The following is a 19,947-nucleotide window of genomic DNA, read 5'->3' on the forward strand; positions in this document are numbered from 1 at the left end:
AGCACAAAAAAAGAGCAAATTACATTGAAATAAACATTTAATTATGCAAACAAATGAATATTGAGCTTATTTTGTAAATTTTTATTCCTTTAAAGTCATAAATGCTTCATTATTTCATATTTTTATTTTATAATTCATACATCTCACTTTATTAGATTTAAATTGATGATTTAAAATTCCAAAATTTGGAACTGCTTAAGTTCTGACAAGTACAGGTCTCAAACTTTGTACCGTGCAGGAAAAAAGCATTATATTTATCATTCTGAATAATTAAAATACACAAAATTAAAACAAAGGCTGATCTTTGGAATATGGTAACAGGTAGTTTGGTGACATTTTGGAGGAGATAAAGGTTACTACCTAGGACTGTGGGAATAATGTGAGAAGTACTCAGTTCCGATTACGCATTATTTTGTGTGAGGGGAATGAGAGATCATGAGATATGTCATGTGACATTAATGGACGAATCACTGTCCTTTAATCAGAAAAGGGGTAAATTTGTAAAAATATCTGCTGTACAGCATTAGTTTCATTCTATGTTCTGTGAAACAGTGTTGTTTAATATTTGAATCCCATGGCCCTATATAAAGTAAATCCGAAATTTTTATTGCGTTTATGTGTAATTGAAAAGAATTGCTTAATTGCGGATAAGTATGAATGTCCAACATGTGGGTATGAGATGAGATTGTGTGAAAGGAAGGATATTACAGATAAGTTTCAATGGCGGTGCAAGAAATCTGGTGAAAATGGACATTTTGTGATACGCCATGCACTCAAGATTCTGTAGAAGATTAGGTAAGTTAGTATTTTTAATTATTTGAGGATATTATTTTTATGCATTGTTCTAAATGTAAGGAGTAAATAAATTAATATGGTATTATTGGAAAATTGTTATTAGCAATGATTTAGTTTAAAGTAATTAGGATTGTAAGCTAATTTTTATTAATTTAATGTATGTGCTTATTTATATTTTAAGTAGTGTTTTTTAATTTAATTACATTTTAATTTAATGATTACGATTTTGAGAGTTATATGTTTGTAGTATTTTGGAATACGTTTGAGTAGAAGTAAATGTGTATGGAAAGAATTTAAGTATTTGTAACCATTTTTAATGTTTTGTTATGAATTCGTTGGTGACGTTTATAATAGATAATTTAGAGGTAAAAGTTTTTGGATATTTTATTTATTTTATACGTGCAAATGTTCATTTTGGAAAGAGTATATACTTTTTCGCGATCAGGTAATTTCATATATGTCCTTTTTACCGAATTTAAAGATTCACAAAATTTTCATGCATTTTCGTGAAATTTTTCTAATTTATGAGAAAAAAGCAGTGTACTTGGATATAGTGAAGAGTGTGCGCAATGCCATTTTTGTGCAATTCTGGGATTTTTTTTAAGTAAAAATAAGTCGACGTGTACATGGTTTAATTATATTTTAATTAAATGATAGTTATTTTGTGAATTATATGTTTGTAGCAGTTTGGTATACGTTTGAGTGGAAGTAAACGTGCATGGAAATAATTTAAACATTTGACACTAAGTATTTGTAACCATTTTTAATGCTTTGTTATGAATTCGTTGGTGACGTTTATAATAGATAATAGAGGTAAAATTTTTTGGATATTTTATTTATATTATATGTGGAAATGTTCATCCTTGGATAGGGTATATAATTTTTTGCGATCAGGTAATTTCATATATGTGCTTTTTACCGAGTTTAAAGATTCACAAAATTTTCCTGCATTTTCGCGCAAATTTTTGTAATTTATGAGAAAATAGCAGTTTAGATGGATAAAGTCAAGAGTGTGCGCAATGCCATTTTTGTGCAATTCTCGGATGTTTTTTTAAGTAAAAATAAGGCGACGTGTACATGGTTACTGTGTATGTGCGATTTTGAAAAACGCGGCAAGGAGTTTGCGATTCTGCACTTTTTCCAAATTTTGCAGTTAATATTTGTCATGATTAAGCAGTTTTGTTCCATAAAATTTCTAACATAAGTGTAATTCAGCTAGTAGATTGTTGGAAAAAGTGTTGAGTAAATAAAAAGAAAAGAAACATGTCTTTACTTCGTGAAGACAAAATGGCGGCGAAAAAAAAACAGAGGGTTGCTGTAGCAGAGTTGGTCGCCAAAAAATCGCCAAGTTACCATAATCCAAAGATCAACCAAAACAAAAAATAATTAATAAACACTGCATTAAAAATAAAATACACAAAATTAAAATAAAAAATAACATAATTAACACTGCATTAAAAAAATCATAAGGTTATACAGCAGGAATAATAAAAAGAGAAATTAACATCAGCCACAAAATTAAAATAGCATTTAGCATAACAGAGAACATTTCTCCATTACATTGCATGCAACACTCCATGAAGTCAATTAAATATAGTCCAAATGTTGGCATCTTTGGCTATTACTATACCATTTTACACTACTCTGTAGAGCTCAACAGATTGGATAGAATATCTAATGTTCAGATCAATGAAATAAAAATGATTTACTGTGAAATACTGCAAATCCCAAATGGCAAAAACTTTTGTAATTAAAAAAAAATATGATTGCATGAAAAATATACCTGCACATATGATGGTTATGAAAATAGTTTTCACCAGGAAAGAAGTCAAACAAAACTGTGATGCTTAATGCAAGAAAGTTTGTCAAAACAAACAAATCAAAAAAAGAAAAAAAAAAATCTGCAAGTCTTTAATGGAAAAGCACCTTTTAGAAAATCATCAGCAAACAGCATATGCTAAATTATGGTAAATGTATAGGTAATAAACATCATTTAAGAAATGAATGACCAACAAATTAATCACTCCCTTTTTAAATGATTTAAAAAAATTAAATACATGTATATATAATTTTAAGAAAAAAAAATATATATACATGTTTTTTAAGAAATATAATTTTTAAGGGGAAAAAATTATAATTTTTTTAAAAGAAATTTAGAACTGTTTGTATATATGCATGTGTATATAATACATATATACGTAGGGCACATATATATAAATAAAAGCATACATGTACTCATACTTACATATACACATTTCTGAATCCAGTCCTGATAACAGAAAAATATCAAAAAGATTTTATATGGTAAACAAGATCTTAGCATTATGGTGTATAACATTTCTGCGAGTAACCCTACTAGTTATTTTATTTTGGAACCCCAAGTCATCATGTAAATAATATAAGAGTTACAATATTACATTTTTAAAGGAGTATTTATTTTACTCTACTATTTGATACTCTCAGTAATTAAATATAACTGATAATAACTGATACTTGAGTTTTAATCAACTTCTGCTAATACACTATCAATACCACATAATTCTGCTTTCCCAGAAGCTGTTCTGCATTTTTCTTGGAAACTGTAATTTTTTTCTCGCTTTATTAACTTTTTTTTTTTTAAAGCTTATACAGTGTTAGCCCAGAAAGGCTATTAATTTCGCTTAAATTTAATTTGGCATTTTGAGTCGAGATTCACTATAAACGGCGATTCACTTTTCAAAATGTTCCCACCAAATAGTATCACTTTGTGTTACACAGTCAAAAGTCTTTAATCGAGACTCATCGGGACTTCAGCGATTTCGGATTATCGGTTTTTTCGGATTATAGATCATCAATTTAAATCTGGTAAGATGGCATGCAGAAATTATAAAATTAAAAATATGAAACCGTAATTTATGAAATAAAGAGCAATTATAATCTAAAGGGTATCAAAATTTATAAGAAAAGGCTTAATATTTATTTGTTTACTTTATTAAACATTTCTTTCAACGCGTACATGCGTAAAGCATACATTATGCATAGTCCAAATTAGAAAATTGCAACCAGAAAACTATTTGATGTGTATTCGTGATAGTTATAATGACGAGGAAATTGATTTAAATTATATGAGTACATCGAGATGAAACACTACATTTAGTGAGGAATTATAAGCCGAATAAAATAAAAAGATCTGCACTGAAGATGAGGATAGTGCTGACAGATGAACTTATGAACTTCCAGTTCATTGCGCGACGCGATGTCCCCCCTGTAGCAAAGCAGCGTGAAATTGATAAACAGATTTCCGAATGGTTAGAGAAACAAATCGCCTCTCTGTCACTTTCTTCATGCCTTTATTCATTTTTTGTAGCAATTACACTTTTTGTTTAATGGACATCGAAACATGCTTTCACTTTGTAGATCCCTTTGGCAGCTCCAGAATTGGAAACCCTTTTTGACATAATTGAAAGTTCAAGCTTACTCTTTATAAAATTGCTCTATTGTTTATAAAACAGTCTGCAAAAAATAATAAGCCGGATCCAATTCGAGGATTAAGGAACAACGCAATCTGCAACATTAACCTAAATAGATGATTAGATAATTTTAGCTTAGCTTATACCGCCCCTCATACATTAACCTTTTGAGGTCGGAGCTTTGGTAGCATTAAAATTTACCAAAGGACGGGGAATCTTGAACCGAATGCTTTTCCTCCTTTAGGAAATCACCTCCTATTTGCAACAAAGATTCTTGTATGTAGTTTAATGGATTCTCTGAGGGGTGCACCTATGTCCCAAAAGGAAGACCTTTGAAAGAGATAAGTGGTTAAAACCCCAGGGACGTCAAATTTGACATTTCACCCTACTTTTCAGCCTGGAAAATGGGGGGGGGGAAGACATGGCCACTATAATGGACACCCCCATCTTTTCAAAGAGAGAACTCTATGGCCACTATAATGGCCATCCCGTCTTCAAAAGGTTAAACGTGCATGCACAAACGTATTATGCACATGCATATGCGTTTACGCATGCACAGAAAGTTTGCAGCTTTGAGGTCCGAATTATAGATCATTCCGGATTATGGATGCCCAGATTAACCTTTTGAAGACGGGATGGCCATTATAGTGGCCATAGAGTTCTCTCTTTCAAAAGACGGGATTGTCCACTTTAGTGGCCATGTCTTTTACCCCCATTTTCCAGGCTGAAAAGTGGAGTGAAATGTCAAATTTGACATCCCTAGGGTTTTAACCACTTATCTCTTTCAAAGGTCTTCCTTTTGCGACATAGATGCACCCCTCTGAGAATCCATTAAAGCACACACAAGAATCTTTGTTGCAAATAGGAGGTGATTTCTTAAAAGGGGGAAAAGCATTCGGTTCAAGATTCCCCGTCCTTTGATAGCTTTTACTGCTACCAAAGCCCCGGCCTCAAAAGGTTAAAGACTTTTGACTGTATTTAAAGAAATTAAATACTGAAGAATCTGCATAAATGTACGTATGTTTCTTGCATTGTGATAAAACAACAGTACCTAAAGCTATCAAGTTTTGAATAACGTAATCCTCCATTGAGTATGGGCATCTGGAAGACCGTATTTGGAATCTGTTTCACTATCGATTTCATATTTTGTAACACTTTAATGAATTTTTGATAAACAAACTCAATGATTTTAAAGCGAGTGATGGCAACACTGCATGAAAAAAACATTTTTATCTCCAGCGCACGAGACTGTGCATTAGAAATTCTGAATATATGCCAATTTTAAAATAATTTTGCGATATTGCTGTTAAACTGACTTTTATGGTTTAAGTGCAAAGAACATGATATTTAATAAATAATGGTAACACACAAAACGTTACAAGAAGTCCCTTTGGACATAATGTAAAATCTGAAAGCTTTCACATTTCATTATCAATTTTAAATTTGGTAAAACTTTTAATTAATTTTTGTTTTTTTAGCTTAAAGGGCAATTTGCCTAGAAGGGCTATTAATTTCACTTCAGGGTTTTGCATTCATTCACTATAAACAGCAAATCACTTTTTAAATTGTTGCCATCAAATATTACAGCCCTGCATTATATTTAAAGAAATTAAATAATGAAGAATCTGCATAAATATATGTACATTTCTCGCATTGTGATAAAAAAACGGTGCATAGAGCCATCAAATTTTGAATAATGTACGTCTCCACCCGAATACGGACATCTCGAAGCCCGAATTTGTTTTATTATCTATTTCATATTTTGTAAAGCAGTTACGAATTTTTTATTAAGAAACTCGACGATTTCAAAGTGAGTGATGGCAACACTATTCACTGTACAGGGCAAAAAAGAAAATTTTTATCCCCAACATGCGAGCCTATATATCGGAAATTCTAAAGTTATGCTCTTTAAAATATTTTGTCATATTACTATTGAATTAAATTTTATGGTTTAATTGCAAAGAACATGATACAGTCAAAAGTCGTTAATTCGGACACCCATAATCCGGAATGATCTGTAATCCGGACCTCAAAGCTAAAAACTTTCTGCGCATGCGCCGCGTTGACACATTCGCATAGGCGTTTACGCGTGCGTGTAAGACCTTTTACCACTGCGCATATCTGTGTGCGCAAGCGCAGAAAACGTTTTCGCGTGCGCGTTTTATGTATAACGGACGGTATAATTTAAAATTATCTAATTATCTATTTCAGTTAATGTTGATGATTGCATTGTTCCTTAATCTTCGAATTGGATCCGGCTTATTATTTTTTGCACACTGTAAGAGCAATTTTATAAAAGTAAACTTGAACTTTCGATTATGTCAAATATAATTTCCGATTCTGGAGCTCCCAAAAGATCGTACAAAACGAAAGTATGTTTCGATGTCCATCATACAAAAAGTGGAATTGCTGCAAAAAAATGGATAAAGACATAAAGAATGTGACAGAGAGGTTAGTGAAAACGAAAAAATTTTGATTGACAACTTAGTCGGTATTCTCAGCACAACAATTAACGGGACTTGAACAGCGGAACTTTGTAACTGAACAAGAAATTGTGTCTGTTTATAGAATTAAAGAGAAAGTATTATCACATAAAACAAAGCAACTTAAAACAACTTACATTGAAAGAAATGTTTAATAAAGTAGCTTTTTTTTTCTTTGTAAATTTTGATACCCTTTAGATTATAATTGTTCTTTATTTCATAAATTAAGGTTTCATATTTTTAATTTTAGAATTTCTGCATGCCATCTTACGAGATTTAAACTGATGATCTATAATCCGGAAAAATAGATAATCCGGAATCGCCGAAGTCCCAACGAGTCTCGATTAATGACTTTTGACTGTATTTAATAAATAAAGGTAACACAAATGTTAAAAAACACCCCTTTAGGCATAATATGAAGTCTTAAGTCTTTCACATTTTTTGGGGGGTGGAAGGGAATTACGGGTCTTTTGTTTATTTATTTATTTTTAGCCGAAAGTGGTATTAGCACAAAAGTACATTCTTCATTTCTCAAAACAGCATTTTGTATCGAATCACTATGAAAGAGTGTACCAATGTACTATAAAAGGGTGTGTAAAGGGCAAATGAATAAAAACATTCGTTTTGGCATAACATAAAATCTTTACTTTCAGATTTTATTTATTTACTTAGTTAGTTATTTCCCCCCCCCCTAGATAAAAGACAGGGATGGGTGCTTTTTTAATTTAAAAAATTTTAACTTCACACTATATAATTCTAAATTTTTTCTTAGTAAGAAAGTTATCTCCATATGCAGATAATGTCATTTACAAAAAAGCAAAATCTCCATGCGACTTTTAAACAATTATAGCTACTGTAGCATTTATCATGCACATACAGATTTACTTTCAAAGAAAGAATGCAGAATTGATAACTTATTAACTTGGACTGAGTGAGTTTCAGAAAGTTAGAGTAACAGAAAGAAAGCGTGGAAGTCTTTGCAGTAATACGACCAGGAGATTAAAACTGCTAAATATATTATTTATCAGTATACTTATGCTATCAATGCCAAACAAATGGGACAGCCAGCAAAAATATTTCTATTCAAGTTTGAAATATTTCTAGAACAGATACTGTACAGTTCTTACATGTAGAATTAACTGCCTTTTAGAACTTGAAAAGATACCCCAAAGCAAAAGTAATCTAAACATACACTGACTGTAATAACAAATCTTCTACAGAAACATTACTGGATTAAATAAATAATGTTTTTAGTCTTGATACATTTTACTTATAACGCAGCATCTGCCTGGAAAAGAAACGAAAACAAAAGTACAGAATTTCTATTGCATGCTTACTTAATCAATAGTAAAAAAGAAAAAAAAAATACCATTCATTAAGCTTTTGGCATTTTCCAGTGCTTGTGATCCACTCCTAAAGGACTGAAAAGCCATAAAATATACTACACCACGAAATTTGCTTACATCAAGGATACTGTTTTGAACTTGTGGCAAAAATACAGCAACTTCCTCAAATTCTCTTGTTCTGAATAGTGCATATCCGGAAGCATGCTCGAACAATACATAGAGTTGATGCTGAAACAACAATATCAAATTATATAACCTGTTTTCATAAATTTTCTTCTAAAAATACTGCTTAGCATTTTTGGACAAACTGTTAAACACAGCTGACATATAAAAATATATAACATAAACTGACATATAAAACACCAAATTACAAATATTAACTTTAGCAATAGGCACGGATATTTAAATCTATTAGAGTATAATAACAAAAATTTTTACTCACCATCTTAAAATAATTAAAAGTTCAGTTGTAATGATGATAGTTACAACGTCTTCGAGTTATTTCTGTAAAGTTGATAACCTAGGCATATAGGGTGAATTCGTTCGTAATACATTTAACATAATTAATCACAATAACAAGTAAAGCAATTTGGAATTTACGGGTTAAGTTATTATGTACACAAGCTTATTCATTGAATTGAATCGTTCTCCAAACAAAAACATGTGCAGTTTCACATGGTAACTAGTGTTGCCAGATATCTATTTGCTTCAACAATTAATATTTCCCTAAATTTTCTGAGACAGACAGACAAAGTACACAGAAGTTTTGTTTTGCATCCGCTAAATCTATCCCGATGGGCGAAAAATCAAGCTTAGGTGCGAAGGAAAGGTATATAGAAAGCGGGAAATTTCGTATTTCAAAGAAGAGAGAAAGGAACTTCGTACTCTTTATTCAAAAGGCCAGGAAGAAAAAAATGGGGCAAAATAAAATTAAAATAAATGGCCCAAAGTAGTGTAGGAAAAAGAAAAATTAAAAAGGGTCTATAGAAAAAGAGGAAAAGAAATAGAAAATTTCCTAAAAATATGATTGAGTCCATGCATGTAGTCAAAAGGGAAGAAGACTGTGTTCATTTTCTATAAATAGTGTCTCTCAGGTGTGTGTAGTGAGTGTGTTTGGTAAAGCTGAATAGATGTAATGAAGGGGGAGAAATTAAAGATTCGGGGTTCAGTTACATAACAGTCAAAGGGCCCTATTCACGAGATGGAACGTAAATAACGATCTTGTCTTAACGGACGACCGCTAAACTTCACCGCTTCAGTAACTGTAAGGACTGTTGGTTAAATTGGCATTCCTGACAACGACCGTCGGAGGGATCCTTACGGTAAGTAGCCTTCGTTCGAGAGTTGGGGAAGTTCGTTAAAATAAGCCAATCATATTACATCTACTAGACATACAAGTTGACTCATCAGCCATGTTCAAGCTTGGGCCTCGTATTGTAGCCACGCTTTAGGGTTGTAGTTCAGGTTTGGGGTGCCATTTTTGGCTCCTTAGCGGTGTTCACTAAAACGTTATTATTTAACATTCTAGGGTATCCAAACTTCCGATATTTTGCATTCATATAAAGATGTGCGGCTTTTGACTCCCTTTTTTTCTCTGCAGTTCAGCTTCTTTCTTGAATTTTTTTTAAACTGCCAAATTTCTCATATGATTTAAGTTATTTTAAAAGTTTCTAAAACATTTTCATATACTATTATATTTCACATTTTTATATTAGTTAAAAATACTTTCATTATTGAATTTTCAATTTTTACTTTTAAATACATGCATAATGTTAAGCATCTCAAAATCTATTTTTTGACAATAAATTTCTTCCAGCTGTATGCTTAAATTCCTATGAGCTTGTACTGAATTTATAATCATACTTTCATAGTTATTTAACTTTTTTCCTTTTAGAATTCAAAGTAATTTCATGTGTCATATAGAAATTAGAAGTCTCTCAGTGCTCTATTTGTGTGATAATTCTTAATTTCTCAGCTATGGCATTTCAGTACTTTTATGGCAGTTAAACATATTACTTGTTGAAACTAAATAACGTTTGCATAATCCGAGTTCAGAAAACAAAACATTTATTTTATATATTTTAAAGAAATAACGTTCTGAAACAACATGTTTCATCTACACAATCAATCAACGCTCTCACCAGAGCATTAAGCCATCAAACTTGGCACACATCGAAAAGTTCAAATTGAAGAATTACAGAAGCGTTGTTGCCACACAAGAAAAGACATATAGTTACAACTTCACACAATAATAAAACAAAAAACAAACTTTTGAAAAATAGACAATAATAAAAATAGTAATAATAAAATTCTTAACAATATTTTCTCAATTATGCAACATCCTCCCCCCTTTTTGAGTCAGTGGCAAACGACTCAAAAACATATGTTATCCTATTAAAAAGGTCTAGTACATTAGGCTTCTTAACAAGCCGTCCTGACGACGTAAATTTCTGTTTTATATGCTGTACGTCAGTCTGATCGTTTTTCTTATCGTCGTTAACGTTAGGTTCTTCAAGTAAATAATTTTCATCTAGTTGTATCTCTAGTGGAAAAATACGCTGAACGGGCCTTATGAAAATCCCATTCTGAGTTTTTTAGTTTAACTGTTCGAATTTTGCCATCCCGACCAGGAATTTTCTCTATAATTTTACCCAAAGGCCAATACAAGCGTTTTTTGAAATCATCGCCTATTAAGACTATCTCCCCAATTTTAGGCAACCGGGTTACTTTATTTTGTGGTTGTTTCATTATTAATTGCCCCAAATATTCTTTTCGGAAACGGTTCCTTAAATCTTTAAGAAGTTTTGTGCGGTATTTAATTCTTCTCAAAAAATGCTGAGAGTCAATTTTATCTATATCTGCTACATTCGAAGTACAATTTTGAATTAAAAACATTGACGGAGTTAAAGGGATAGCATCTTCAGAGTTCTCCGAAATATATGTTAAAGGTCGAGAATTAATTACCGACTCACAATCGCAAATTAAGGTTTCCAGTTCTTCATAAGATAAAACCGATTTTCCCAAAGAACGTCTTAAAAGTTCTTTAACCATCGAACTAGCCGTTCTCACCAACCTCCCCACCAGGAGGCTGTTTGTGGATTGAATTTCCATACTATTCTCTTTATTTTTGCCTCATTCTCTATTATGTCCCAGTTAAGTTTAGACATTTCGTTATACGTTCCTCGGAAGTTAGTTCCATTGTCAGAATAAATGGTTCGTGGTCTGCCACGTCTGGCTATGAATCGTCTTAAAGCCAAAAGAAAAGATTCTGTTGATAACGAAGTCACCAGTTCTAGATGGATTGCCCTGTACACAGCGCATGTGAAGAGTGCCATCCAAACCTTCTTACCGTCTTTCAAAAACAATGGGCCAGCTAAATCTACTCCCAAAATTTCAAAAGCCCTATAATCTCCTACGCGATCTTCAGGAAGAGGAGTCACTTCGCAAGACATCGGTTTCGTTTTATATCGTTGACATATTACACACCCTTTTAACACATTACGCACAGTTTTACGTTGTTTTAGTATCCAGAATCTTTCTCTTAAAATAGATTGAAGCATTTGAGTTCCAGCATGACAATGTTTCTTATGAACTGAATTAACAATGTAGTAAAGATACATTTACTCGGTAACAAAATTGGTGTTAAAAATTCAGAATTGTCTTTGCGTTCCAATATTCTAGTTTTAACTCTTATAATATTTTCATTATCAATGAATACATCAAATGGATTAAGAGCTTCAATGTCAGGGAAATTTGAGCTTTGAACCAACCGAATCAAAACAATTCCGGAATTTATGATTTCAGCAACAGTTAGTTTAGATTCTTTACACAAATTTGACTTCTTCCTACAGTTAGAAATAAAACGTAACACCCAACCGGTTACACGAATCATTTTCTCATAATCAGAAACTCTTTCTGCATACCAAGGAGTGGTATCCTATGAAAAGTTAACATTAATAAGTTTTACCTTCCTCTTTTCCAAGTCAGCTTCGCTCGGCTGACAAACAATATTGGTAGGCCAAAATTCAGGGGTTTCTCTTAGCCAGAGAGGTCCCTTAAACCACTCCGAGTTAATCATTTGTTTAGCAGAGCAACCTCGAGATAACACATCTGCTGGGTTCATATTACCAGGCACATGCCTCCATGATTCAGGTTTTGTCAACTTTGTAATTTCTTTAACACGATTGCTTACAAAGTTTGACCAATTACCAGGATTTCTGATCCACCATAATGCGACTGTGGAATCACACCATAAAGTTACATTTATATCAAAATCATTAAGAGCTTTACAAACAGAATATAATAATCGGGATCCAATGCAACAGGCCATTAATTCCAATCTAGGAATCGTCAAATTCTTAATAGGAGCTACTCTAGATTTTGCTCTTAAGAGAGTAATTTTTACACTGCATGAATCAACACTTCTCGCGAAAATACATCCTGCATAAGCATATTTGCAGGCATCGACAAATACATGCAATTCAACTGTTGCAAAGGTTCCAATGAATCGGAGTATTGCCACATTTCTCAACAAAAGTATATCAGATAACCACACAAAAAATTTACTTACAAAATCATGAGGCAATACCTCGTCCCAAGAAAATTTCAGCTTCCATGTTTCTTGTAACAAAAGTTTTGGAAGCAAAGTTATTGGTGCAAGTATTCCAATTGGATCAAAAATTGATTGTACAATAGACAGAATCAGTCTCTTAGTTACCTTAGTATCACAAGTTATCATATTTACATTTATATTACACCTTAAAGTATCATTGTCTAAATTCCACAATATTCCTAAAAGAGGTGTGTCCCCAGAATGTTTTATAGTATATTTGGAAGCAACATTGCTCTCCCATGCCCTTAAATTGAATCTGCCTCTCGACATAAGACTTTTGGCCTTTTGAATTAAATCCTCTTGTTCCTCAATATTGTAAACACCCGTAATACAATTATCTACATAGAACGAATTTTTTAATTTGTCAGCCACATCTAAAAAGTCAGATGGACAATTATTCAAGAGATATTTAATAGACGCACCTAGTAGATAAGGGCTGCAGGAAACCCCAAAAACTACTCTGCAGTGCCTATACACTATTTCTCCCTCATCACTTGGATAGAAAAATCGCAAGTAATCTCTATCCTTCGGAGAAATTCCTAACTGCAAGAATGCTTTCTCTATGTCTGCACTCAGACCAATAGGAAAAAATCTCATTCTGTCTAAAATATCAGGGACTAATTCTATTAAATTAGGTCCTTTCAATAAACACTGATTCAAACATGGTTTTCCCTTTTCACAAGATGAAACATCAAAAACGGGTCTTACCTTAGTGGTTTCACTATTCATCTTAATAACCGGTCTGTGTGGTAAAAAGTGGCATTTATTGTTTAATTCCTTTTCCGGAACCTTTTCTATAATATTTAAATTTTCCCACTCTCTAAACACTTCTTGATATTCCTTCAAAGAATTATTTTCTTTTGCCCTCTTTATCATTTTTTGATGACGTGTCAAAGCAATGCTTTTATTATCTGATAAATTGGTAGATTCGCATTTCCAGGGTAATTCTAATTCATATCTACCATCGGGCCGAATAGATAATTTATTCTGAAAATCAATCTCTTAGTGGCAATGAAGATTTTTCGTTTTACTATTTTCCGTCGGGTCGGAAATACCCAAAACTTCAAGCTCCCATAAAGATTTCAAAGAAGCATTATTTACATGTAAGGAAAGACTTATTAGGGCATTATCCCTGACAGTATCATTTTCTTTACCCATAACCGTCCAACCCAGTTTTGTTTTGACTGCAGTTAAACCAGAGGGTAATTCTAGGTATTCGTCAGTTAACAGTTTACCAATGACATCTGCACCTATCAATAAATCAATTTCACCTTTCTCGCAAAATGTGTCACTGACCTCAATTTTCCTGCTTTTCAATTCCTCTATAATCTGAGCATTCTTGATTGTTGGAACAAATCCACATATCTTTTTAGAAAAAGCTTCAAAACAACACCTAAAAGTGTTATCTAAATTGCTTATGTCAATAGCAAAAACAGAATGGGTTACAGGCGCAGTTTCCCTCCCCCCCAAACAAACCATGAATTACTTTCTCCTGTCGAATAGGATCAGCCTTCATTCGCTTCATAATTTTCTCCCCAACGTATGATCGTTGGGATCCCGAATACAAGAGAATCCTAATTTTTCTCTCTCGATCTTTAACTTTAATTAGAACACATAAAGTTTGCAAATAAACTTTCTCGCTCTTACTATTATTAGAAAGGGAAATATCCAACTTAAGAGTCATTTTGTTTTACAAAACTAACATTCTGAGGACACATAAAAATTTTATATGATCACAACTGCAAATGGGGCATTTAATATTGGCTTTACATTGGTTTTTTTAAATGGCCAATTCTTAAACATGAAAAACAAACACCTTTCTTTTGTACAAGTTGCCTCTTTTCATTTAAGCTCATATTTTCAGCTTTAAATCACTTAGCACTCATATGAGGCTTACCACAAAATATACAAACATTTTGCTTACCTTTACTGGTTTCATTTGTACTTACCAGCGCGGCAGCTGTTGCTAAATCTGAATTACCTGAAATTTTTATTAAGACGCTTAACAGAATGAGTAAATCCTGATTGTGCTAATCTAATCATTTCTTCCGATTCTACTTCATGCCTTAAAAAGCACATTAGTTTTTCAAGCGTTCTTTCAGAACTCTTTTCCTGTCCCTGTTCAGAAGTTCGACTCCGCTCCCAGGCACGTAGAATATTCTCAGGTAGGCACGACTCCACTAAAGGTCCCAAAAAATCAGCAAACTTTTCCTTGGTGCGTCCTAAGCTTTCCAGCGCTCGTAATTTACTTTCTATACTATCATAAAGTACTCCTAAGTCCGACGCCGTTCTGCCTGTAGTAGCATTCTTTGTAACAAGCCCAAGCAAATCTTTTACATAGATCTGCACCAGAAGGTCTTCTCTACCAAATCTTTCTTTCAGCTGATCGATAGCTTTAGGATAATTCGCGGCGGTAACAGGAAAACTGTTCAAAAGTTGAGCTGCCTTTGAGCCAGGTACTGCACTTTGCACTAAGTACAAAAATTTATCTTCCGGCACAATATCCGCATCTTCATGAATTTTGGAGAATTGGCTCCAAAAGCCTAAAAATTCTCTTGCATCTTCAGAAAATTTTTTCAGTTCAAGTTTAGGAAGTTTGAACTTCTTGTTTTTATTTTCTTTAGGATCCGAAATCGAAACTGAAGCCATATCTGTAGTAACATTCATCGAATTCAATTGTCCAATTTTATTCTGAAGTTTCACCTTTAAAGCTATAAAGGAATCTCTGTATCCTTCAGCCATATTAAATTCATTCTCGAAATCAGCTTCCTTGGTTTGTTCTAAAACACTGCTTTGAGTACTGTCCAGGCGTTCAAATTTGTCATTTAGTTGCCCCAACAACACTTACAATCTCTCAGGATCCGTACAAGTAGGCAATTCTTCTTCCACAATCTTCGTAGTTAACGTAAACGAAGTACGTTCAATTTACGTTTTGCTTTTAACAACTCCATTTTAACAAAACGCCTAAAAACTACTCGAAATCACACAAACGTCCTGTCGCGGACGCCAAACATTTATGTTGAAACTAAATAACGTTTGCATAATCCGAGTTCAGAAAACAAAACATTTATTTTACATATTTTAAAGAAATAACGTTCTGAAACAACATGTTTCATCTACACAATCAATCGACGCTCTCACCAGAGCATTACGCCTTCAAACTTGGCACACATCCAAAAGTTCAAATTGAAGAATTACAGAAGCGTTGTTGCCACACAAGAAAAGACATATAGTTACAACTTCACTCAATAATAAAGCAAAAACACACTTTTGAAAAATAGACAATAATAATAAAAATAGTAATAATAAAATTCTTAACAATATTTTCTCGATTATGCAACATTACTTAACCTTACGTTATTTACATTACATGTTAAAATATTTAGAGGCCATGAAAGCTGTGGGTACAAATTGGTATGAATACAACTTCACTAATTTTTAAGTTTCTAAAGCTTTCCTGAATCAACAGATAATTTTCTAAAATTGTCAATAAAGTTTTACATGATAAGTACATAAGTGCATGCTAGCGCTTTAATATATCTAGCAAGTTCACAGTTTAAACTTCTGAAAAAAATTAATAGCATGTCTGCATATAAAGCGTGTTTTTTATTTTAAATATGCTATTTGAAGTTTGCTCTTATGGAATCTAATATCTAATCTTATTGTAGCAAACTGGTTAAAAATGTTATTTTGCATGTGTTCCAAACACTGCTTTGAGTACTGTCCAGGCGTTCAAATTTGTCAATTAGTTGCCCCAACAACACTTACAATCTCTCAGGATCCGTACAAGTAGGCAATTCTTCTTCCACAATCTTCGTAGTTAACGTAAACGAAGTACGTTCAATTTACGTTTTGCTTTTAACAACTCCATTTTAACAAAACGCCTAAAAACTACTCGAAATCACACAAACGTCCTGTCGCGGACGCCAAACATTTATGTTGAAACTAAATAACGTTTGCATAATCCGAGTTCAGAAAACAAAACATTTATTTTACATATTTTAAGAAATAACGTTCTGAAACAACATGTTTCATCTACACAATCAATCGACGCTCTCACCAGAGCATTACGCCATCAAACTTGGCACACATCCAAAAGTTCAAATTGAAGAATTACAGAAGCGTTGTTGCCACACAAGAAAAGACATATAGTTACAACTTCACACAATAATAAAGCAAAAACACACTTTTGAAAAATAGACAATAATAATAAAAATAGTAATAATAAAATTCTTAACAATATTTTCTCGATTATGCAACATTACTTAACCTTACGTTATTTACATTACATGTTAAAATATTTAGAGGCCATGAAAGCTGTGGGTACAAATTGGTATGAATACAACTTCACTAATTTTTAAGTTTCTAAAGCTTTCCTGAATCAACAGATAATTTTCTAAAATTGTCAATAAAGTTTTACATGATAAGTACATAAGTGCATGCTAGCGCTTTAATATATCTAGCAAGTTCACAGTTTAAACTTCTGAAAAAAATTAATAGCATGTCTGCATATAAAGCGTGTTTTTTATTTTAAATATGCTATTTGAAGTTTGTTCTTATGGAATCTAATATCTAATCTTATTGTAGCAAACTGGTTAAAAATGTTATTTTGCATGTGTTTCCAGAAAAGGCAGCTAAAGGCTTTATGATTTAAATACTGGATCAAGACATGCACCTTTAAATTATAATGCTTAGATTGAAGTGCAGAATGCTGTAAAAAATACTCCAGTTCTCTGATGGCAAAAAAATAAATTTTTGTATAGATTTAGTAGAGTAAAAATTCCACATCAAAAACATTTTTTCACCTTTATTTAGGTACAACGAAATTTAAAAAATAATACATACATAAATAAATAAAAATAATACTTTCGCATACGGAATTTGTAGATATTATTTACTAATCAATTATTTGTTATTGATAGCTACTTTTTATAATACATAGAAAAAATACTGATAAATTTATAAGAATTTACATGCATTGAATGATGAAAAAAATACATATGCTGTTAATATTACACTTGTCTGAATATTTAATGATAATTCCATAACCTATATAAGATTCAAACTATACCACTGGAAGGACAATGCTTAAATCACAGTTCTTCTTATTAATTAATTTCCATATGTAAAAACATAAAAATATCATTTAGCTACAGAACTATAGATTAAGGCCTCTTGTAACAAGCATATGCAAAACACATATAATGAAAATAATGCAAAAATAGAGATTTTTTCACTCTTTTTCCTAATGTAGTGCAGTTCATTCCATTATATTAAAATCTTATTAAAATACAGCAATAATTTGATATGTTTTTCTATTATAAATCAACAGCTTTATATAGAATGATCTTACTTTACTGAATTCTTATTTAAATGAATATATATGAAAATATCAAAATAAACGGAAAAAAAAAGTCTGAATAAATCTTAGCCAACATTGCTAAGATAATATTCTTATTTTTTCTTATTTTTTCTTATTATTCTTATTTTTCTTTATCTAATCTTAGATTTTAATGCATGAAATTTAATATTAAAATCTAAAGCACTAGTATTTAACAACAGTTACATGTATTAAATGAATTTAATCACACTTTTAAGAATGCAATTTTCTGATAAATTTTAATTTTTATACAAAAATAGAATTAATTTTGTAAGGCTACTTAAAACATATTTCATGTTTTATATATATTTATCTTACTATAAAGAACAAACAAAATTATTTATAATTTTGATCACACTATCAAGTTTTTAGCACTGGCGACAACTAGCAGATTTGGCGACAATATATTAGAATCAAAATAGAATGCTACTTTAAATTACCGGTCGTACAGTAAAATTAAATAAAAATATGGCACATCACATTTTTAACCTTTGTGATAACCCAGCACAAAGTTTACATGAAATGTAGGATACAATTTTACAAACAGTATAAACTATTTGCGATAATAAAAGAAACATCACAAACACTATTGGCGATATTTTACTGCAAAAACACATGCACATTCGGCAACTGATTTTGTATTTATAAAATCAGTTGATCGTCAATAAATGACAGTGAAATAAAAATACACATTTTGAAAAAATACGAAGAATAATTTTTCTAACAATTTATGGAAAAATACGAGGCTAAATCGCAGAATAGGCTGCATCAGTCGATGCTGTGTTTACTTCTCCTATGCTTGGACACGCCTTTTTATGACGTAATATTGGTTACGTCTCTCCTTAAAAACAAGTTATAAGTATGCTATAGCTTCGTATTTAAAGAAAACTTAAATGAAGTTTTAACTGAGTTGAAATGGTAGGTTTATAATGTTCTGCGCGAGAATTTTTTAATTATAAATCTACTTTTGTGTGGTGTGTGGTAGTGTTAGCATTTAAGGCAACGAATTATCTCTGACAAATGTAATATTAAGATACCAAACGATTGAAAACGATCATTACCAAACGATTGAAAATATTGAATGCATGAGTTAAAAACTATAACCGTAACTTCTGAAAATACAGAAAAAAATTCTTTTGCTTAAAGAATGTTTTGATTATTCATGAGTGTGTCTAATTCGGTGCTTACTGCAGAATGGATGAGTATATGAGTCTGAATTTTTTTAAACAGTTGGAGCGAAGAGGCAAAAAGAGCGTTATTGAGTGGTGTATGGAGAAAAGTTTGATTGCAATATCGTATAAGTGCCCAATTTGTGGAACAAATATGAAACTAGTAGACAGACGGTTTTGAGACGTATAGACGATTTTGAGTGGTGCGCAATGCCGAGTTTGTGCAACTGTGAGATGTTTTTTTAAGTGAAAATTGATCGATGTGCACATGGGCAAAGCCAATGCTGTGCGCGATGCCGAGTTTGTGCAATTCTGGGATGTTTTTTTAAAGTGAAAATAGATCGATGTGCACATGGGCAAAGCCAGTGTGGTGCGCAATGCCGAGTTTGTGCAATTTTTGGATTTTTTTAAGTGAAAATAGATCGATGTGTACATGGGCAAAGCCAATGTGGTGAGCAATGCCGAGTCTGTGCAATTCTGGGATGTTTTTTAAGTGAAAATAGATCGATGTGCACATGGGCAACGCCAATGTGGTGCGCAATGCCGAGTCTGTGCAATTTTGGGATGTTTTTTAAGTGAAAATAGATCGATGTGCACATGGGCAAAGCCAATGTGGTGCGCAATGCCGAGGTTGTGCGCGTTGCCGAGTTTGTGCGATTCTGGGATGTTTTTTGAATTGAAAATAGATCGATGTGCACATGAATTCTGGGATG

At 32.2% G+C, this 19,947-nt stretch overlaps 1 protein-coding gene across 1 annotated transcript in view; it reads right to left on the reverse strand.

Annotated features, from left to right (window-relative positions):
- The window catches only part of LOC118203309 (nucleolar protein 56-like), a 62,097-nt gene extending 53,330 nt beyond the window's left edge, over window positions 1-8,767 (reverse strand). Inside the window, exons 1-2 of the mRNA XM_035375674.2 lie at window positions 8,516-8,767; window positions 8,097-8,301 (exon numbers count right to left, since the gene is read on the reverse strand). Coding sequence (XP_035231565.2) covers window positions 8,097-8,301; window positions 8,516-8,518 — 208 coding nt within the window. The 5' untranslated portion in view covers window positions 8,519-8,767. The remainder of the gene's footprint in view (window positions 1-8,096; window positions 8,302-8,515) is intronic.
- Window positions 8,768-19,947: the final 11,180 nt, after the last annotated feature.

Source organism: Stegodyphus dumicola, chromosome 5, assembly GCF_044657685.1.
Source record: "Stegodyphus dumicola isolate Sdum_Otavi_A_Nest chromosome 5, ASM4465768v1".
In the NCBI taxonomy this organism is placed as follows: Eukaryota; Metazoa; Arthropoda; class Arachnida; order Araneae; family Eresidae; genus Stegodyphus; species Stegodyphus dumicola.